This window comes from Polypterus senegalus, chromosome 9, assembly GCF_016835505.1.
Source record: "Polypterus senegalus isolate Bchr_013 chromosome 9, ASM1683550v1, whole genome shotgun sequence".
NCBI lineage: Eukaryota > Metazoa > Chordata > Cladistia > Polypteriformes > Polypteridae > Polypterus > Polypterus senegalus.
Genome location: NC_053162.1, coordinates 3,095,165 through 3,118,546, shown reverse-complemented (window position 1 = coordinate 3,118,546; position 23,382 = coordinate 3,095,165). Strand labels below are relative to the sequence as shown.

General features: G+C 45.9%; 1 protein-coding gene across 2 annotated transcripts in view; it reads right to left on the bottom strand.

Moving 5' to 3' along the window:
* The window catches only part of LOC120535074 (retinoic acid receptor RXR-alpha-A), a 194,866-nt gene that overhangs the window by 39,121 nt on the left and 132,363 nt on the right, over positions 1–23,382 (bottom strand). The window contains exons 3-6 of one of the 2 annotated variants that reach the window (XM_039762617.1): positions 16,457–16,695; positions 10,563–10,713; positions 8,632–8,811; positions 2,574–2,758 (exon numbers count right to left, since the gene is read on the bottom strand). In XM_039762617.1, the coding sequence (XP_039618551.1) occupies positions 2,574–2,758; positions 8,632–8,811; positions 10,563–10,713; positions 16,457–16,695 (755 nt within the window). The remainder of the gene's footprint in view (positions 1–2,573; positions 2,759–8,631; positions 8,812–10,562; positions 10,714–16,456; positions 16,696–23,382) is intronic. The other variant, XM_039762618.1, reaches the window with a different exon arrangement.

Sequence of the window (23,382 nt, the reverse complement as noted above, 5' to 3'; positions counted from 1 at the left end):
TTATCTCCTTCAGTATGTAATGGGCCAGCGAGGCTTCCTCTAGTGTACTGCCATCACTGTTGGTATCTTTATCTGTACTAATAAAAGGCAAAGCCCTCACTCACTCACACACTCGTCACTAATTCTCCAACTTCCCGTGTAGGTAGAAGGCTGACATTTTGTGGCTCATTCCTTACAGCTTACTTACAACAGTTAAGCAGGTTTCATTTCGAAATTCTACACATAACGGTCATAACTGGAAGCTATTTTTCTCCATATACTGTAATGGACGTTAGCTCGCTGGCTGTGGGAGGGGCGGAGCTGCGTGTGACATCATCACATCTCCCACGTAATCACGTGAACTGACTGTGACCGCAGTACGTAAAAAAGAAGGAAGAGCTCCCAAAGAGCGCTGAAGAAAAACACCGAATACTTTATTCGCGAGATACAAGTTTAATGAGAAGACATGAGGTATAAACGAGACTTTGGATCACTTTGTAACGGAGTTCAAATTACTGTAGCGAGAAACTTTTAAGTGCCGGGTCTTAGCTAACATTAAATAAAGCCGTGGACATCGCAACATCACACAAGAGAGCAGCTCACGTGAACTGACTGAACGCAGTACGAGTGATCAAACCTGTTCAAAAAACGCATTACACAATTGACAAGGTGGGAAAAGAATGTGCTCCGAGCTGAGCTCCACGGCTGACGCGGTCTTGCGGAAGCAACTTCGTGACGCTGCCACCAAATACTCACAGAAAAATCCACAAGTTAATACACACGCTGTCTCGAGAGTTTCTCCACACTCTGAATGTATTCTCCACGTCCCCGTTACACCCTCTGATCTCCCATTTCAGTTCAAATGCCTCCAATTTCCAGTAAGGCTCTGCTTCGCGATGACCAGTAAGAAGTCTCAGGGACACACCCTAGAAAAGGACGCCATTGATTTGAGACAACATTGCTTTCCTCCTGAACAAAACTAGACGTCGCATTCTCAACAGTAATGTCAGTGCACAGCTTGGTCGTATTACAACCGGACTGCTGAACTGACAACGTGCGATACAAAGAGATCCTTAACAGATAGCTATTGGGATATTCTCCCTCAGTTTAAAAGGGTTTTCTTTTCTTCTTAATAAAAATTTAAAAGCAGTACTTTGTCGCTGCGAGGCGCGGGGATTTTGCTATATACAGTATATATATATATATGTAGATGTGTATATGTATATATATATAGATATGTGTATGTGTAGATATTTATATATGTTTATATGTGTGTGTGTATATGTATATATATATATGACAGCAACACTCATAACAGTGACAAAACAATTACATTATTTTCAAAATGTTTCCTTTTCTTTTTCATAACTTCTTTAACACACGACTTCTCCGCTGCGAAGCGCCGGTGTTTTGCTAGTTATAAATAAAGACACAGCAGCACAAGAGAAAGTCCACAGCAATGAGGCCGACTCAGGACCATGGAGAGCGATTGAGGAGGAAAGACTGACAGAGCTGAGCGTTTTCAGTTTAAGACGACATGTATGGTGGACCAAACCTGTGACATCCCACTATAAGGGATATTTAATTTCTGTTACAGTACGTGTGCAAGTTTTTGGTCTCCATAATACAAGCTACACCACGAGACAAGAATGACATAGCAGCACTTGAAGAGTCTCCTCTCACTTTTCAAATGTCTAATGTTCTTATGTGCCAAGCGAGGTGTAATGGCTCTAGAGAAAGTCCAGAAGAGGGTGATGAGGCAGATTCAGGACCATGGAGAGCAAACAGTGAGGAGAAAGACTGAAGGTATTGACGTCTTCAATTTAAGGAAATGGAGAGTATGAGGTGACATGACTGAACGGGTACTCGGTAGAGTGGACCCCCAGCTCTTTCCTCAGAATTACTTCAATGAGATGAGCACAGCTGCAGGGTTACAGTTCCCTTCCCTAGTGGAGGAGCGTTTTTGCATATCATAGCACATTTAAAGATATATTTTCAACTTTTCAAGCCTGATTCCTATTTTGGGCCCTTGTAGGCCAAAGCCCAACTGTGGAGCTTGGGGTTGGTCTGCTTTGGATGAGACCTGTCCTAGTTAGGCTAGGGAAGGTCCTGGCCTTGTTTAGGGGGTCTCTAAGAGACCTCACACTGTTTATCTAGTTTGATGATTCTCCTATTATAACAGACGTGGTGAGGTTCCCTCACCTTGTCACGTTTGCTGCTTGAGTGTCCCCGCGTTATGCTGAGTGTCACACCTCCAAATCAGATTATGAACTAATTGGAAAAGCCAAAGAAAAACTGAAAGGCTGTACACTTGAATCTTAAACCTCCTGCAATTTTTGGACTTCTTAAATATTTTTTAACCATCTTGTGAACACGTGACAGGAGATGATGCTGGTGGGTCTGTCCCTTTGGTTATCCATATAACAAGATAATAGGACTTTACTTTGCCACCTAGTTGGCTCTTTCGATGTCCATAATGTAACTTCTGAGAAGGCATCTCCAGCTGCCTGTGCCCCTCCCAACTCATTCAGAAGCCCCTCCTCCATCTCCACCAATCAAGGCTCCGGGTCCGAGACCCACAGGCAGCTACTCACCGAGTTTGACGGGATCCCTAGGGTCGTCTCGATGTACGTCTCTGTCTTGGGCTCCACGGCAAGTTCAGCCTCGAGAATCTTCTCCACCGGCATGTCCTCATTGGCGCTGCTCGTCGACTCCACTTCATTCTCGTTGCGATCTTTTCCTCGTTGTCTCTCCTCCTGGACGGCTGCATTTAACAAAACTGGTTTCGGTCACTACTGCTGCTTAGAGACAAATCGAAAAGCAGACTGGAACCGCCGGAATGTTAAATGGTTTAAACAGGCGCCCTGACAGCAGATAACTACCTCTGGGGAAACAGAAGGTCCTGTTTTCGGTTTTTACCCCCTGTAACCTTTAGGGGGCACCTCAGAACTCCAAATCTCCGACACAACCACACGGACACAAGTCCTGGATTCAAAGACCTTCTATTCACAACACCATTACAGATTCCTTCCTCCACTCCTCCCGAGTCCAAGTTCCACAGTGAGGTCAGGTGGTTCCTTTCTAGTACCGTTCTGCCATTTACACATGAGGGGGTGGCACAGGGGTGCAGTGGTAGTGCCGCTAACTCACTACAATGAGACCAGGGTTCTCTGTTGGCTGCAGTCAGGGCAACGAAGCGCCCCCTGGTGGTCAGAATACCAAATTGAACAGAACCCCCCCCCACCACCTTATTTTAACCCCTTATTTAGATGACCTCAAGAGAACCAAACTTTCATTAGAATCAGAAGGTGGCTGTTGGCTGCAATAGTCAAACATGAATGATGTCATGTCTGTCTATCCATTAATCAATGTTTCTTTTATATAGTGGCTTTCATGACTTGGATTAGGCGGGTTTAAGAATTGTATGTCATTAATTGAATGCATCACCCTAAGGTGCTTTGCATACATGTCAGAGTGCCATCTAGTGGACTCTTTCATTATTTACCCCTGAGCGGGTGGCACAGGGGTGCAGTGGTAGTGCCACTAACTCACTACAATGAGACCAGGGTTCACACCCCAGGTCCTTCCTATGTGGCGTTTGCATGTTCTCCCAGTGCACACACATTTTCTCCACACTCTACACAAAGTCCAAAGACATGCAGATTAGTGGACTGATGATGCTTAATGGGCCCCCTGATGTGTGTTTGTGTGTGGACTGCGGATTGCGATGGACTGGCGTCCTGTCCTCTGAGTGCTCCTTGCTGGGATGGGCTCCAGCATCCCCATGCAGGTGAGACAATGGATGGGTGTCATGTCACACCACAAGGTGCATTATATACTCGTCAGAGCGCCATCTAGTGGAATCTTTTAGCATTACTGCAATTCTCATTGGTAGGTGGGTAACGGAAAATGATTGAGGGGTTTTATTTTATAGCCCCTCCTGCCACTTGTATTTACCACATTAGTGCCTTCTAGTGGCAACCATGCCAGATGTTATCAGGTCACACAAAATAAAATCTAAACATCACCTGAGTCACCAAGAGTCACAATACTCGGGTCACATCGGGCTCCGACTGACACCCCGGTCATTCCCTGGCTGCTTATTGGCACTCGAGCTCTCGATATCCACCAATCAGCAAGCACCTTATTTGCATGAACCTTTGCTCATTTTTTTTGCATGGATTTTCTAACAAGTAAGTTGGACAAGCTGACCAAACAATATACATTTGCATACCCATCATGCATTGCAAACCAACCACATTTTGAGGTCCCTCACCGTCAGTGGCCATGGTCAACCTCTGAGAAACAGTCCACACAATTTAATGGAAAAGCGCCTTATAATAAAAAGAGCAGCTTCCGTGACAGAAAGTGACCACAGTCTGGGCCATTAGGGGGCGCCATCTTTAGAGATTGAATAACTCATATCTCATGTCATCCTGCCACATCATGGAACAGAAGGTACCCTGAGACTGGCGGTGCATTAAGTGGAGAAGCCATCCTAATGCTCCTCCCGACTCCAAGTTCCAGAGTGAGGTCGGTGGTTCCTTTCTAGTGCCGTTCTGCCCATCTAGTGGACACTTTCATTATTTACACTTGAGGGGGTGGCACAGGGGTGCAGAGGTAGTGCCGCTAACTCACTCACACCCCAGGTCCTTCCAATATGGCGTTTGCATGTTCTCCCAGTGCACACACATTTTCTCCACACTCTACACAAAGTCTAAAGGCATGCAGGTCAGTGGACTGGTGATGCCAACTGGGCCCCCTGATGTGTGTGTGGACTGCGATGGTCTGGCGTCCTGTCCTTTGAGTGCTCCTTGCTTGGATGGGCTCCAGCGTCTCCATGTAGGTGAGACAATGGATGGGTGTCATGTCACACCACAAGTTGCTTCACAAATTTGTCAGAGCGACATCTAGTGGAATCTTTTAGCATTTCTGCAATTCTAATTGACAGTAACAGATTGAGGGGTTTTATTTTATAGCCCCTCCTGCCACTTGTATTTACCACATTAGTGGATTCTAGTGGCAACCATGCCAGATGTTATCAGGTCACACAAAATAAAATCTAAACATCACCTGAGTCACCAAGAGTCACAATACTCAGGTCCCATCGGGCTCCGACTGAGACCCCAGTCATTCCGTGGCTGCTTATTGGCACTCGGGCTCTCGATATCCACCAATCAGCAAGCACCTTATTTGCATGAACCTTTGCTCTTTTGTTGCATGGATTTAAAATTTCTAATAAGTAAGCTGAATGAGCTGACCAAACAATATAAATTTGCATACCCATCATGCATTGCAAATCGACCACATTTTGAGGTCCCTCGCCGTCATTGATCACGGTCAACATCTGAGAAACAGTGCACAAAATTTAACGGAAAAGCCCCTTATAGTAAAAAGAGCAGCTTCCGTGACAGAATGTAACCCCCCAACCCCCCCAACAGCCCGGCCTGAGCCATTAGGGGGCACAATCTTTAGACACTGAATAACTCAAATCTCATGTCATCCTGCCACAGCGTGGAACAGAAGGTACCCTGAGACCGGCGGTCCATTAAGTGGAGAAGCCATCCTAATGCTCTTTCTGTGTTTTAGGCTTGACTTTGACCCGCTGTGAAAATCAAGTGCTTGAAGGACCCTCCTGAGACCAGGGCTGCAGGGTGTTAATGTCCTTTCCTTGTTTTTTTTTTTTTTAATCAGGAAATGGCCTTCTTTTCCTGGACACCACAAGCTCTCATACTTTAAAGTGTGGTGGGCAGCAGGGATCCGACTCCGCTCTGACTCAGCCTGAAAAGTTGTAATGGTAAGAAAAGGAAGAGAGAGAGAGAGAAGTGCCATAAACTCTGGACAACCACAAGACATGGAAAAAAAATCCATCCGTCCATCACCAGTGAGCTGGAAGGCAAGGCAGAGAACAAGCCTGGACAAGATGCCAGCACATAAGTGGGCACGACGGCTGTAGAATCACCAGTCCACCATCCTTGGACTGTAAGGCAGCGGAAGCTTGGAACGTGGAGGTTATGGGATGAGGAAGTGGGGGCAGTTTGGGAAGGGGGGGCTAAGGGGACTGAGCTATAAGAATGGGAGGGGAAGCAAAGGATTTGGGGAGGATAATGTTGAGTTTATGGGTGTGGCTATACAGGGATTCGAGGGAGGAGCTAACAAAGGCAGTTTGGACAGGTAAGGCAGGAGTCTGGGTGGAGCCTTTGGTATTTGGGGGTGGGGACAGTACAGGGATTTGAAGGAGGAGCCAAGCAGTGTGTTTACCAGGGCAGTATAGGGAACTGTTGTGGTTTGGCAGGAGGGTCTCATGGTGGTGTGGCAGGCCAATGGGATTGGACGGAGGAGCTAGGAGTTTGAGGCAGATTGGACAGAGACTGCAGGAGTGTGGGTGGAGTCTATGGAGTTTAGGGGTGGGAACTATGCAGAAATCTGGTGGAGGGGCTAAACATTTGGCCAGATGAGACTGTGGAAGGTTGCGTTCTCGGAGGAGTCAGTGGTATTTATAGGCGGGACTAGGCCGGAGTCTGAAGGAGGAGCTCTAACAACGGCAGTTTGGGAGGGGCAAAGGATTTGGGGCTGGGGCTATTCAGAGATTTGAGGGAAAAACTTAGCATTTGGAGTGTAAGAAGGGCAGTATGGTGGAAGGTGGAAGTTTGGAGAAAGGGTTCATTGTGATGGGGTGGGACCATGGGATTGGAGGGAGGAGCAAAGAGTGAAATATGGGAGAATTTGGACACGAGTCTGCAGAGTTTGGGGTTGGGAGGCAGTATGGGAGGGCAGAGAAGTTGGGAAGGGGTATGTAGTGTTTGGGGGTGGGGCTACTCAGGGAATGAGGGAGGAGCTAAAATTGGGGTTTAACAAAGACAGTTTGGTCAGGGAAGGCAGTAGTCAGAAGAAGTCTTTAGTATTTGGTGGTCTCGGTTATGCAGGGATTTCAGGTAGGAGCCAGGATTTTGGGGTGTAACAAAGGCAGTAGAAGAAGGGGAGACAAGGGATTTGAGAAGGATTATCTACTGCTTGGGGCGTGGCAAAGCAACGCTTTGAGGGAGGGGTAACAAGGTCAGTTGGGACAGGGAAGGCAGGAGTCGGGCAGAGTCAGTGTTGTTTGAGGAAGCAGCTAAGTATTGAGGAGAACAAGGGCACTACATGAAGACTGGGGGTCTGTGGCGATGGGGTGGGTCTATGGGATTGGAGGCGGAAGTTACGAGTTTGAGAGGCAGTTTGGACAGGCACTGCAGGAGTGTGGGTGGAGACCGTGGCATTTGTGGGTGGGAACTACGCAGTGATTTGAGGGAGGAGCAAAGAATTAGGACTGTAACAAAAGCAGTTGAGAGGTGAAAGAAAGCAGTCAGGAAGGAGTCAGTGTTATTTAGGGGTGGGGCTATGCTGGAACTTGAAGGAGGAGCAAAGTATATAGGATGTAACAAGGGCAAAATGGGTCGGGCCAGATCATTTGGGGAGGAGCATGTAGTGTAGTGTTGTGGGCGGGGCTATGCAGGAATTTGAGAAAGGAGCTGAATACTGGCGGTGTAAGTAGGGCTGTATGGGGGTAAGTGGAGATCTGCAGAAGGGGTTCATGATGGGGGGGTGGGACTATCGGTTTGGAGTCAAGAAGAAGGCAGGAGGGGAGGGTCAGGCAGAGGATTTAGGGAACAGGGAGGAGGAATGGGGTTCTGTGGGGACTGGAGGGACAAGATAAGTATTTGGAGGTTAAGAAAGGCAGTGGGGCAGGGAAAGCAGGAGCCTGGGGGGAGTCTTTGATAACTGGGGGTGGGGAGTATACAGGGGTTACAGAAGGAACTGATAGTGGGGTGGGGCTTAAGAAGAGGCGGGGCTGTGGGATTGGAGGGAGGGGCTGTGAGTTTAAGGCAGTTACGGGGAGTGAGCTATGGGTGGTGGTGTGGGGGAGACTTCTGGTACTTAGGGTGGAACTGTGGGATTGGAGGGAGGAGCCAAATTGGGGGGCGTGAGACACACTATTTAGGAAGGGAATGGCAAGGCTATGGGAATTAAGGGAGTCATGGGAGGAGCTGGAAAGGGGATTCTTGAGGAGAGCTGAGAATTTCAGGTATTGGTTATGGGACAGGGGGAGATATGCAAGGTGGGCTAGAGATCTGGGGGACTGGAGTGTCAGTTTAGGTGGGAGATCTCGTACTCCAAAGGCAGCTGGTTCTCCCTGTCTGCCAGGTAGAGGGGGACTATGCTTTAAATGTGGTGGGTTCAAATCCCAGACTTATACTTATCAGTAAATATAACAAAGCACTTTACTGATCATGAGTGGCACTATATAACAGAGTGTGGAGCGGGTACTTATGGTAGTCTTTGCTGATGTCCACTTTAGAGGATTGTAATGCACTGTCCGGATCATCTCAGTCTCTGCTCCTTGCCATTCAAGTTGTGTTTATTCGATTTAAGGGGTTTGCAGAGACCCTGACCAGATAGCTGCTATGGGATGGGTTTCGGGTCCCTGAGGTGCCAATCCTAGGCACACATGTGGCTCACTCTGTCTCTCTTCACCAAGTCATTAGGTGCTCCCTCATAATTTGAAATAAAAAGTCACTTAGTGGACACACCTGTTTTTCCATAAGCCCCCATCCCATAGAGTGGTGCCCCCTACACTAACAACCCTGCTCTCCACTACGCTATGTGCCATACCTTCTCTTTTCATGCCCATGGCGAGGCACTTCTGGTAGCGGCAGTACTGGCACCGGTTCCGCTGGCGCTTGTCGATCATGCAGTCCTTGTTGTCCCGGCACGTGTAGGTCAGGTCTTTCCTCACCGTTCTCTTGAAGAAGCCCTTGCACCCTTCACAGCTGTAGACCCCATAATGTTTACCTGGGAAAGACAAATGGCCAAGTTAACAACGGCGCCCCCTGGTGGGCTGGTCACTTCCGATGCTGGTGGTTCAGTCCCCGTTGTTAAATAAAGGCTTTACTGTGTCAGGACACCAAATCCTGTAGTCCCCCCCCGATAAACAAGTCACCTGCCATCCTTCAGTCAGCAGGATCTGAACCAGGAGAGGATGCCAGGGCATGCTTACCCACTCATACAAACGGCAGCTGGCACCTGGTCGAATTTAAGATGTCAGGCAAAATGGGTGCCTGTCAGGGAGGAAACAGGAACCCCCACCTCCAAAAAAGGAGTCTGGGTGGAGTCTTTGGTATTTGGAGGCGGGGACTGTGCAGGGACTTGAAGGAGGAGCCAAGCAGAGTGGTAACCAGAGCAGTATAGAGAGTTGTTGTGATTTGGTAGGAGGGTCTCATGGTGATGTGGCAGGATTATGGGATTGGAAGGAGGAGCTATGAGTTTAATCCAACCGTGCCACCCAGAGTGCCCTCCTTGGCTCACAACTGCTCTTAGTCACTGCCTGATTTCAGGCTCTAGACATAAGAGGCGCCCCCTGCTGGACAGCTTTAGCACCGACATGCACTGCTTTAACACTTGTAGAAATGCCGTGCCATCTGATGACGGGTGCAGGCAGAGATCAGACTCATGGTGGGTGCTGTGTGTGAGTCAGCCCCTTGCCCACCCACATGTAAGTAACGTGTGAGCAAACTGAGTGAAGAACCTACTAAGGACACAGATACCCTCAGTGGTGGCTGGTTGACCAATATGGTGCACCACTGGGAAGTCACTGGGGTACCAGGAACAAAACACCCTCATGGACCAGACTGGGACTTGAACCCAGGACTCTGGAGCTGTAGGTCATCAGCATGCATCACTGTGCCACCCAACGGAATAATATAGAAGTGGCCAATTTTAGGGTCAGTGTGAGGCCTTTTCTAAAATGTTTGTCGGTGGCATGGCTGGCACCGGATTGTCAACAGGATATCTTCATGGTTGGGTCATCAGAACTTCACGACTCATAGCTTTCTATGAAGTGATGTCCATCCATCCATCCATTCGTCCATCCTTATCTGTATCAATTTTGTCCAATTGAGGGTCCCGGCTACCCTGGAGGCAGGGTTGGGACAAAGAGGTGCCTGGAATCTTCCCTGTTGGCACAGAGGATTGGCCACTGATTGGAACACCAACTTTGAGAGTTGGGTATCTGAACACCAAATAATTGTGACTGCTGGTTAAGGGGGCACTAACACTGGTGGTCCTTCCGCTTGATTGTCTTGTTTTGTGGCACTTTCAGATTTTAGCTGCTACCATTGATGTCTGGCTGACCGCTTTCTAGATTCCCATGGGAGATTCGGATGATGGGCACTGGGCTTCCCGATTTTGAGCTCCACTTCAGACCTGTGAGAAACGTCAGCAGTTGCCCACATTCAAACTGAGTGCCAACAGCGCCACCAGCAGGCCAAAATCTGAAGATGTTTACGATTCAGTATCCATTACATAGTCAGGTGGGCAGTGGCACAATCTTGTGTTACATGGACCTGAGCCTAAGAAATGCCACCTGCTTACCCGCATGCCTCCTGCACATTCAGGCTTCCCTCCCACAAACTCACACAGGAGGTCCATTCTTCATTCATTGTCACTAAATCTAATCTGGGGTCACGAATGCCAGCAGCATCGGGCACATGCCAGCACAGTACAGAAATCATTCACCAAATTCTAGTGTTGGACTGGCACCTTACCTGATGACCTGTCTCCACAGATGGCACAGATATGTTTGGTAAGAGACAGCGGCGTTAGTGACTGGTGGGCCTGCGCCTTCATCACCCCATTGATCCCCACGGGCGGTTTGATGTCTTCTGAGCTGCTCACCGAATTCATGGGGGAGTTGAGCTGCAATACAAGCACAAGACAGCAGAGGGCGTCAGTCTGCCACATGGGCAGCATGCAGGATTTTTAAAGGATGACAGAAAGATGTCAAATGGGGAGGGACCCCCCCCCAATCATACCCCTGGTCCCAACTCTAGTCACACTGCAGGGATGTCGAGGCTCAGCTAGCCTTGGGGGGGGTGGGGGTCTCTCCATTCAGCTGGCACCATCGAGCTCTCAGCCACCTTCAACTGACTCCATGGCAGCTGAAAATGTGCCACGGCAGATCTGACTTGATGAGTCCTGTCACTTGGGAGAAACTCAGATGTTTCACTGGGACGCCGGCTGCCGGAATTCATCTTCGGCTCTCCGCTCAGATGGGCGGATGAGGTGGCAGATGTTTGGCAGATGTTTCTTTGCGGGCATCAAATTCCACCATCAATTCGTGCTGACAGGTGCAATGTGAGATAAGAGCTCTGCCCCGCCGCACAATCCTCTCGTTTGAAAGCCAGAGGCAGTGTGGCAGCTTCACCAGCCGCTCCGTCTGTAAAGGGCCACGTGATGGCATCATGGCAAACAAATGAGTGGTCTGGACGTCTTATAGCTCCTTTCAAATGCAGCCAAAGGCACTGTCTGTGTAAAGGGTAAGCATTTAATTTCTTAGATGATGTAACCAGCTGCAAATTAAATAAGCCCCTCACGGTCAGAGAAGGGGGCAGCAGCTAGGATTGACCTCTCTGATTTTTATATAGCGCCTTTCAAGAGCTAACACTGTCCCAAGGTAGTTGCTCCCCTCAGAGTGCATCAGTTTGAGTTCTTCTGTAGTGTCATCAATAACAGGTGAAGTGATTCACTCAGGGTCACACAAATAGTCCGTTTCTTGGGGGGGGGTGACCTCCCTGATTTTATATAGTGCCTTTCGGCAGTTGACTTTGTCCTGAGGCACTTTACATGTAGAGGGCACCAGTGTCACTTCTCCTAAAGTGTCACCAATATTGATTCACTTGTCGGGGTTCAGAATGGCCATCTTAACCCAAAAACCAGCAGGGGGCGCTCAGGTGAGGAGGCATATGCCAGGCCTCCACGTCACCAGGAGGTCACTGCTGGAAGGACAGCTTGTAGTGAACGTGTGACGACAAGAGGGGACAATAAAGGAAAAGTCACGACTTCACTCTGTGTTTGTTTGTCATTTTCTTTTGGGTTTTCTTTATTTTTTCTTTTTTTTTCTTCTTTTTGCCCACCTGCATTTTTTTTCGTGTGGTGCCAACGCTTTTGAGTTTGCAGGAAGACGCGATTCAAGAACGCCAAGCCAGCATTCAGTGTGCGGACTCGAGGCAGCTGCTGGGGAGAAGAAAAGACAAACGAGGAGGACAAAAACGGGACTGGGTGGGGGGGGGCTGTTGTGTGTGAGTCATCCTAAGCTGGCAGACCCCCAGAGCTCCCCCCCACCACCCAAAACCAATTAATGACTTCCATTTAAGCTGTCTGGGGGCCATGGAGTAACCATTCTTTAGTACAATTCATTTTTAAAAGTTACTTGTAAATAGAAAATTTTAAAAAATATGCTCCCGGAATTGGGAAATAAATCACCAAAAAGAGCAACACAAGCCGTAGGGGCGCAAAAAAAAAAGAAAATGAAACGGAAAAAATAAAATAAAATAAAAAACACAGAAATGGGCAGGCAAGGGTGTGGCGTGTGAGGGGAGGTCAAGTGCAGCATTAGCTAGACACACAAAGGGTTAACAAAGTGACCAGCTCATGGGCTTGGGGTCCTTGGGGTCCTTGGGGGTCCTCAGGGTCCACCAACAGGCAGCACATCACCTGCCCCACCGAGGGGCCCCAGCAGCCTTCACTCACAGGGTCTTTGGCAGCAGACGTTATGGTTGTTGCCTTTCCTAATACTATATAGTGCCTTTCATGAGTGCACAGCCTTATTTGACTACTTCCTTAATCTTTCTTTATTTTGTCCTTTGACTTCAGGCCAGTGCTGTTCCTTCTAAAATGGATTTTATTTTTGCCAGTCCACTCACATCAAACATCAGTATATTGGTCTTTCTTAATGTTATATAGCGCCTTTCACAAGAGGCACTACTACGCACTTTTACACTTTCCTTCGTTGTCCTTCATTGTTTTTTATTCTCACCAATGCTGATGTTGTTCCTTCCATGATTTGTCACCTTGTCACATGTACTTCCACATAAAGCACTGTATTGGGCCTCCTTATTGTTATATAGCGCCTTTCAGGAGCAGCAGGCTTAGACAGCTTCATTTCAGCATTTCCCTAATCCTCCTTTTCACATTCAATATAACTTTGCTAATCTAATGTTGATTTCCCACAAGCCCTTTTACATCAAACAGTATGATATCAGTCTTGTTTCATGTTATATTGCGCCTTTGAGGAGAAGCCCCCTTACTCAGCTTTATTTCACGGTCTCCTTCAGCATTCTTTATTAATTTGTTTATTCTCTTCTGCTAATGCCAAAGCTCTTCTTCTCTCGAGCTCTTTCACATCACATGTTATTTTAACTGCCTTTCTTAAAGTTATATAGCGCCTTTCACGGCTTTATTTCACAATTTCTATATTCATTGTTTATTCACATTCACTAATGCTGGTGTTGCTCCTTCTGTAATGTAGCACTTTTCACATCAAATGTTATTATATTTGCCCTTCTCAGTTATATAGTGCCTTTCATGATGAAACTGACACACGGCTTTCCTTCTCATTTCTCCATCTTCATGTATTTGTTTATCTCTTCACACTAAGGCCAGTACTGTTCATCATAATGGCAATTTTATATAGCGCCTTTCATGATGAGCACTGTTTATTTCACGGCTCACTTGTCATTCTTTATTTCTTCGCTCTCACTAATCCTGATGTTATTTCTCCTGTTATAGAGCGCCCTTCACAAGTCCTGCTGTTATATGGGCCCTTCTTGATGCCCTGTCCAGAGTTTGTTCCTGCCTTGTGCCCAACGCTACCTGGGATAGGCTCCACCCCCCTGCCACCCTCATCTGGATTAAGCCGTTTAGGAGATGCCCTGACCCTCCTTAATGTTATATAGCGCCTTTCAGGAGAAGTGCCCTTACACAGCTTGTTTCACTGTTTTCTTCCTCATTACTTCATCACTCTCAGTAATGCCAGTTTTGTCATTTTTGTCATATAGCTCGTTTCAAACAAAAAAAAAACACATCACAGTGGCCTTTCTTTATCATTCCTCATAATTTCATATTAATAAATGCCTGTGTTGCTTCTTCTGTGTTTTGAGTTTTCAATAAGCCTTTATCAGTCTTTCCTAATAGTATATAGCGCCTTTCAGGAAAAGCCCTATTACTCAGCAATGGCTTTTTCAGTGTCTTTAACTGTCCTTTATTTATTCACTGTCACCAATGCTGATGCTGTGCCTCCTGTAATATAGCTCCTGTCACCTGAAACATTATATCGCTCTTTCTTAATCTTATATAGCGCCTTTCATGATGAGCACTGTTTATGTCACAGCTTCACTCGTCATTCTTTATTTCTGCGCTCTCACTAATGCCAATGTTATGCCTCCTGTTATATAGCACCTTTCACCAGTCCTGCTGATATATGAGCCTTTCTTGATGCCCTGTGATGGACTGGCATCCTGTCCAGGGCTTGTTCCTGCCTTGTGCCCGATGCTACCTGGGATAGGCTCCACCACCCTAATTTGGATTCAGCAGCTTAGGAGTTGCCCTGAAACTCCTTAATGTTATATAGCGCCTTTCACGGGAAGCTCTTTTCTTCCTCATTACTTATTAATTCACTCTCATTAATGCCGGTGTTATCATTTCTCTTATATAGCTCCTTTCACAGCTAAAACAGCACATCATCACGGCCTTTCTTAATGTGACCTTCATGACTGCTCAGCTTTATTTTGCTGTCTCCTTTATCATTCCTCATATTTTCATACTAATAAATTTCTGCGTTGTTTCTTCTGTGTTTTGTGTTTTCTATAAGCCCCTTTTACCTCAAACTTTATTATATCGGTCTTTCCTAATAGTATATTTCAGGAGAAGCCCTATTACCCAGCAATGGATTTCTCAGTGTCTTTAATTGTCCTTTATTTATTCACATATTGTTGAATCTTATATAGCGCCTTTCATGATGAGCACTGTTTATGTCACAGCTTCACTCATCATTCTTTATTTCTTCACTCTCACTAATGCCGATGTTATGCCTCCTGTTATATAGCGCCTTTCACAAGTCCTGCTGATATATGGACTGGCGTCCTGTCCAGGGTTTGTTCCTGCCTTGTGCCCGATGCTACCTGGGATAGGCTCCACCTGGTCTGCCACCCTAATTTGGATTAAGCAGTTTAGAAGTTGCCCTGACCCTCCTTAATGTTATATAGCGCCTTTCATGAGAAGCTCTTTTCTTCCTCATTACTTATTAATTCACTCTCATTAATGCCGGTGTTATCATTTCTGTTATATAGCTCCTTTCACAGCTAAAACAGCACATCATCACGGCCTTTCTTAATGTGACCTTCATGGCTGATCAGCTTTATTTTGCTGTCTCCTTTATTATTCCTCATATTTTCATACTAATACATTTCTGTGTTGTTTCTTCTGTGTTTTGCATTTTCTATAAGCCCCTGTACCTCAAACTTTATTATGTCAGTCTTTCTAAAGGGTATATAGCGCCTTTCACCCAGCAGTTTATTTCTCCGTGTCTTTAATTGTCCTTTATTTATTCACTGTCACCAATTCTGATGCTGTGCCTACTGTAATATAGCTCCTGTCACCGGAAACATCATGATGGCATTGCTTAATCTTATATAGCGCCTTTCAGGAGGAGCAGCACTATGACACCAGCTTTATTTGACTCTTTTTCCTTAATCATCCTTTACTTATATACTCCTTCTCACTAACGCCAATGCGTAAATAAATAAAGCACATAAAACATCACTACATGGCTCCTCTTTTGATGAAGTCAACTGCAAAGTGCCAACTTTGAACATCTGCACAGCTTGACCAGGAATGAAACTGGAGAAGAGTGGAGTGCGATATTCTTTTAAAAACTGCAGAACCAGAAGGACCCCAAACCTCTTCAGCCGTCTGTCTTATATAGCGCCTTGCACGGTTGACTACTTCCTGAGGCACTTCCCGGTACAGCCCTCTATAGACGTGTCACTGCTGCCACTTCACAGTGACAGGGTGGGCAGCAGTGGGATTTCTTTTAATGGCCGGGTGAAGCTTCACCTGCTTGATGGTTTGAAAAAGTGGGTTTGTGTTTTGTGGCAGTGGGAGTCGTAAGAGGGCACTATCAAATGAAGGTTCTTGTTGTTGTGAAGACAATAGCAAAGCAGAACTCCAAAAGCTTGCGTAGGGTAAGGGTTAGGTGGTTAAGGCTTTGAACTTTAAACCCTGAGCTTGTGGATTCAAATCCCACTGCTGACACCATACGGCCACAAGCGAGTCACTTCACCCATCTGTCCTACATTTGGGAAACACAAAACGAACAAAACCTACTGGATCTCAAGTGTTATACGTCACCTTGGATGAAGACACCAGCCAATTAATTAAATGGGACAGTGGGTGGGCATGCCCAGCATTTGTGCCCACTACCTGTTATTCAGTTGCCAATTTTAATGTTTATACAGCGCCTGTCACAGAGCAAGGTGCTACAGAGAAGAGCTGTTGTCCATTAGATGACAGAAATCCAAGTGTGAACAACACAGCAGAAAAGATGAGCTGAGTAGGACCAAAACAACACACACAGACACACACAAGGCCCACCGATACCCACCTGAGGACTGAGGCTGGCCCCAAAGCCCATGCCAGGTGTGGGTGGGACGGACATGGAGTGACCCATGGGAGAGCTGATGACGGAGAAGGGCGAGCTCAAAGTGCTGATGGGAGAGTGCAGCTGGCCCCCCGAGGAGCTCAAGGAGGTCGGACTGATCCCGGGGCCGAGCAGAGCCGGATGGAGGGCCCCCGAGTTCATACTCCTCTGAGAGATGGGTGAATTCCCTGGCACTGAATGGTCTGTAGGGAAAGAAGGAAAAGAAAGGCTCGTTAGATGCTGTTCATCCATCCATCCATCTATGCCAGGGCCATCTTAACATAATGGCACAATGGGCGCTGGCTGTGGGCCCTCAGGAGCTTAGAGGCCCACAATGTTTCTGATGCATATGAAGGTTTCTGTTTTTACTGTCAAAACAGGAGCCCCCAGTGCAGAACTTCAGACCGGAGACCTATGGGGTATTAAGATGGCCCCGCATCCATCACTCCATTCACAGACCCATGACACCCACTTCAGTCAGCCATACTGCTGTATAGTGTCTTTCAACAGGAGTAAATCAGTCTGTAATACAAAGGGGCCAAACACAAACGTGTGGAATGCCCCTTGGCATAACAAACAATGGCAGATGGGCACCTCCTCCAGACTGGCAAAAACAAGGTGTCTGGGATGCTTCTCCTGTGCCAAGCAAGGTTGAGGCGATGAGGACTATAAGATGAAAACCAGAAGATGGAGGAGGGTGGGGTGAGGCAAAAATTATAGTACATAATAATAATAATAATAATAATAATAATAATAATTATTAATAATAATAATAATAATAATTATTATTATTATTATTAACTGGCGTATCATGGGATACAGAACACGGCAGAATGAAATGAAACAGTCAGCTCGTCAGCAGGTTTGCTGCTAAAGGCTTTGACTGCATTGCTAAGACTACCGTAATTCATTCAAAGTAGACGCGTCTCTCAAATGAACTTCCGTTAAAACGCGCGTTGAGACTCCGCAGATGTCGCCCTGCGTGGTTCACCCCCCAACCCCTCAATACCACACAGACACTGCCGACTCCACTCCGCACGTGAGCGCCGATGAGCAGAAAAGATTCTCAGTAGGCGGTCTCTAGCGGGAAAGACTCCGATGCTGTGTATTGATTGGATGAAGGCAGTACCTCATTTGCATACACATAATACGATAAGGTTAAAGAGGAATTAGGGTAAATGTTTAAGATAATTATTATACTTCGGTTTCTTTGAATTTTTACTATTGGGTGAGACTAGTCAGTTGGCTTCAAAGGTTTTTATTTTATGTGTTTATGGGTCAACATACTAAAAGTGCGATAAGTCACCATCATCGTAAAATACCAGAAGAATTTGAGGTTTAAGTATTGACATATCATTGGCTATAATGAGTTGTAATGGACGGTGTTTCTTGTTAGATTTACAAATACTGCGATTTTTTTCATTCTTCTTTAGACACATGTTTTGGGGGTCTGAAACACATAAAGTGGTCTCAAATTTCATGTTGCTTTAAGTGGCAACTACTGCAGCTAGTATTCTTTATTCTTCCCCGTGCATAATAAAATTTCCACCTGTCTCTCTCCTGTTACACTAACACAACAGGAAGAGTAGTGAGGGGCTTGTGCAGGTCGAGTTCAGACCACAGCTCCTCCTTATGGACGCAGATCTGAGCAGCTGCAAATTCATCACAGAAAGACCACAACAAAACAAATTCATCCCGGGGTGTCCTGAGATCACAAGCACAAGATGAGAAATGCTGTCTGTTAACACAAATGGGAAGTGATATGCACAAAGGAATGATATAGCGCCTTTCATGATTTCTCCCATTTTTATAGCACCATTTACATAAAGATATCTATTATATAGGGCAGCCCTCCTTCTTGATGATTGTGCTGAGGGGCTGCCAGTGCCAGGTCTGCACAAAACACAAATGCCATGAATCGTTTTTCCCGCTCAGAATTGTAAGCAGCGACTCTGCCTGTGGTGGGCAACACTCCATTACAAATAACGCTGTCAAATTTTTAGCCACCAATCAACTTAACAGCACGACTTCGGGCTGTGGGAGGACACGTCCATTAAAAACAAACAGACATTGGACTACGAGGAGGGCACCTCCTCGGCTAATTAGCGGAATGGCGGCGTCGGCAGGATGCTCCCTCTTGAGGTGCTTCTCTCAATCCGTCTCCGTCTCTCGTGGTCATTATCAGGCCAAAAGGGACTTCAGGAAAGCAGTTAACGAAAAGAAATGATTACAGCCCCTGCCACCTGGCAGGCAGGGAGCCACCATAATTTGTTGTGCCCTCCATTATCTCGAGAGACGACAGCAATCCTGTAGGACAGCAGCTAATGAGCGTATTTATTTCAGGAGGAAGAGGATTCCTTCAGAGCCGAGTCCCACATTATGCTGCGCCCAATTTACTTTTCCTCCAGGTGGTGGCGCCACTTTGTGCTGCCCAGCTAATGGACTGATGAGCTGTCAACTGCTGCTCACAACACAAGGGACCATTAAGGGTGGCAGCTCCTTTATTTTGTGCCAGCGGTGGTCCTGCTCGTGGGGTCAACGCACAGAAAACATCACTCACATGTAGGATGGCCCTGGCAGATACATCTCTATTAAGGGGGTGATGGATGAGGATGGTGGAGGAGATGAGAGAGCAAGTGATGGCGGGAGGGAGGAGGTGGTGGGCGCCCACATTATGGATTACAGGGAGAGGAGCAGACGAATGCGGTGTCAGGTTCAAAACAGCAGGTGGCACTGAGCGGACCCCCAACCCTGAACGCACAGGGAACATGTGACACAACATGTGATATTATGCAGGTGCCAAGCAGTGGGCACCTCTCACCCTGAAATAAAAAAAAAAAACCTCAGAAGTGGTGATTTGTACTGGAGGGATGAGTAAAGAGAAAGAGGCGACAAAAATCAAAAACGAGACTGAGCTGCTGAAATGTCATCGCTGTTTTTAGCTCTCCGATCCCCACGTCATGCCACCTGTCATTCACTCCAAATGGCGCCTCCATCTGTCTGTGAAAGGCACTACATTTTAAACCAAAGGCCGTGTCCTACAGTAGTAATCGGGTCTGACCGCCTTATTAATCCTCTAAGCACACTCTGTGAAACGCAAGGCGCTCCATGCAAACCGAGAAATAAGAAACATAAATAAATGCATGGTGGGCCCAGCATCTCCCTGGCAGCGCCGAGCTTCGCGTCACTCAGCGTTATTAAAAGCAGCAGGTGGATGAGGGATTACGCTGGTGAATACTTCATGATGCACCTGATGGCCGTAACAAAACACCGCGGGGGGAACGGAAAGCAGAGCTTCGGGGAATGACGAGCAGAAGTGGGCGCACACGTCAGCGGCGCGGCCCACCCTAAGAGTCCCCATATCTGAACGTGAGCCCCCGTGCACAATACAAGCAGGAAGACATCAGTCAGTTACATCCTTTATAGCGCCTTTCACAGCCAGCACTCTACACTGCTTAGAGGTACGGAACGGCCCATGACACACCAATGCCCCCTAAAGGCCATGTGTGAGCCTTCTGCTTGGTAGTGCCAACACACGCTACATCTCTTAGGGTGGGGGCAGAAAACTTTATTTGGGGTAAAAAACAAAAACATCACTTTACTGAGATGACCACTTTAACCTTTAAGGGACAGCCAGGAGCTCAGGAGGTGACTCTCTGGAGCTGCCAGAAACAACCACAAGGTGGCGCCATACATCAGCCCGCTCACAAAACTGAACTAACTCTGGAGACAGAGTGGCGCCCCCTTCAGGTTGATTTCTCTCTGGAAAAAGAAAGAAAGAAAACACAAAAAGACAGACAACTGTGTTGGCAGACCACCACCCCAAACTACGAAGGGTCCAGAAGGGGGCAGGCAGCCAACTAGAGTCAGTCACACCATGGAGTAAGATGGCTGGGGGCACAAATGTGTGAGTGGGAAATGCATTTCACAATTAGCCTGGCTGGTCTAAAACCGCACCCCTTCCGCTGTAAATTGGCACCTGGCACAAGGGACATGGCAGGGGGGCATCTTTGAAATGTATGAAAACATGAAAGGCACTAAACACATAAGACAGAGAGAGAGATGATAGTGAAAGGCACTATATGATAGATAGATAGATAGATAGATAGATAGATAGATAGATAGATAGATAGATAGATAGATAGATAGATAATGTGAAAGGCACTATATAATCGATAGATAGATAGATAGATAGATAGATAGATAGATAGATAGATAGATAGATAATATGAAAGGCACTATATAATAGATAGATAGATAGATAGATAGATAGATAGATAGATAGATAGATAGATGTGAAAGGCACTATATAATAGATAGATAGATAGATAGATAGATAGATAGATAGATAGATAGATAGATAGATGTGAAAGGCACTATATAATAGATAGATAGATAGATAGATAGATAGATAGATAGATAGATAGATAGATAGATAGATAGATATGAAAGGCACTATATGATAGATAGATAGATGTGAAAGGCACTATATAATAGATAGATAGATAGATAGATAGATAGATAGATAGATAGATAGATAGATAGATAGATAGATAGATAATATGAAAGGCACTATATAATCGATAGATAGATAGATAGATAGATAGATAGATAGATAGATAGACAGATAGATAGATAGATAGATAGATAATATGAAAGGCACTATATAATCGATAGATAGATAGATAGATAGATAGATAGATAGATAGATAGATAGATAGATAGATAGATAGATAGATAATGTGAAAGGCACTATATAATAGATAGATAGATAGATAGATAGATAGATAGATAGATAGATAGATAGATAGATAATGTGAAAGGCACTATATAGCACATACTGTAGATATGAGAGGAATGGCTCTATATTAAAGTTAGCTATTATTATAGAGAGAGAGAGGAACAGCACTTTATATAGAGATGTTACAGTTACATTATTACGAAAGGAGCTATATAATGTGTATAAATATATATCTATATATATCTATATATATATATATATATATATACAGTATATATATATATATATATATATATATATATATTGAGAAGGGTCCTTTATACAAGACAAAGTATAGGCGCTTTATAATAGACAGACCCAATAGCACATTAGACAGATAGAGAGAGAGAGATGAAAGACACTAATGAACATATTTCTTTGAGGTGCTACATGAATTGCACACAGACAGGAGTGAAAGGCACTATATAAGTTTTTTCAAGAGTGAGGGTCTGTGGGCTCAGGTGGTCCTCACACAGGTTTGTCTTTCTGTGCTCAAGTTGTTGTTGCTGCTGCTGCTCAGGCCGGTGGCCACAAGGTGGCGCAGTATCTGACCTCGCATTCCCGCAGGCCCCACACAAGCCCCTCCCTGCTGTTCCTCCTCCTGCCCTGATGGGCACGCACAGAGTGTCTCCCCGCCCTCGGGTGCCCAGAGTCAGGGGTCAGCCGGAGGACACGGGGTGACTGGCGGCTCTCATCGCACTTTACAGCAACAAATACTGAGCGAGGCGTCCAAACAGGTTTGACTTCATCCTCCCTCCTTTTGTTACACCAAACACAGAGTCGTGGCCAAGTCGTGTAATGTGATCGGCCTGCCGTTCTTCCTGCTTACTAAAGCGCGGGCCCCAGTTAACCCTTGAAGGGCTCTCTGACTATTGGCCTGTGGAAGCTCATACACCATTCATTGCTGGCACACAAACGGGATCTTAAACACGGATCATCGTGATCAGACCCTGGAAAGCCTGAAAGCACTGGAGAGCGAGGGGCTGCCAAAGACAGCAAACGACTAAAGAAACTTAAACGAGATGTGCTCACTAGCAGTGCCTGACCAAAAGTGGAGCTACAAAAACAGAGTGAATGGAAGGATTAGTAAAGGGAGCATAAAAGGAAAGAAAGAAAGAAAGAAAGTGAATGGAGGGATGAGTATAGGGAGCACAAAAGGAAAGACAGACAGTAAGAAAGAGAATGAAAAGAGGGACAAGTTAAGGGATACAAGAAAGAAAGAAAGAAAGAAAGAAAGAAAGAAAGAAAGAAAGAAAGAAAGAAAGAAAGAAAGAAAATGAAAGGAGGAACACGTAAAGGGAGCACAGAAAGAAAGAAAGCGAATGGAGGGATTAGTAAAGGGAGCACAAAAGGAAAGAAAGAAAGTGAAAGGAGGGTCAAATTAAGGGATAAAAGAAAGAAAGAAAGTGAATGGAGGGATGAGTATAGGGAGCACCAAAGGAAAGAAAGAAAGAAAGAAAGAAAGAGAATGAAAGGAGGGACAAGTTAAGGGATACAAGAAAGAAAGAAAGAAAGAAAGAAAGAAAGAAAATGAAAGGAGGAACCCATAAAGGGAGCACAGAAAGAAAGAAAGTGAATGGAGGGATTAGTAAAGAGAGCACAAAAGGAAAGAAAGAAAGAAAGAAAACTGGCATTCACCCTATAGTGTTAATGTGAAAGGCGCTATATAACATAAAGACTGTGTCATAGTGCTCACTCTTAACAGCTGACCCTGTTTGCCTAAATAAAGAGGATAAAAAGTGACCATCTAACTGGCTTTGCCACCCATAATGTCACCACACAAACATTGTTTGCCCACTTGGCACATGTTAAAAGACCCACCTAGTGGTATCTGATATTTTCATTCCAGGTTATGGGGCAGGAAATACCCTTTCCAAAGCAAGCCCCCATGACCCTGCTGCCCAATGGCTCTGATTTGCCCTGGCGACCCCTCGCCATACTGGTAACTCATCCCAGACTGATGTACTAATAGGAAGCACAAGGACGCCAAACTAACATTCAGATATTTAGGAAGGAAGGGTCTTAAGGTGAGTGATACTATTAGCTGATAAGCTTGTCAATTAAGCCTAGAGTTGGGAAACATGAAAAAGAGTGGAAAATCCGAGTCACC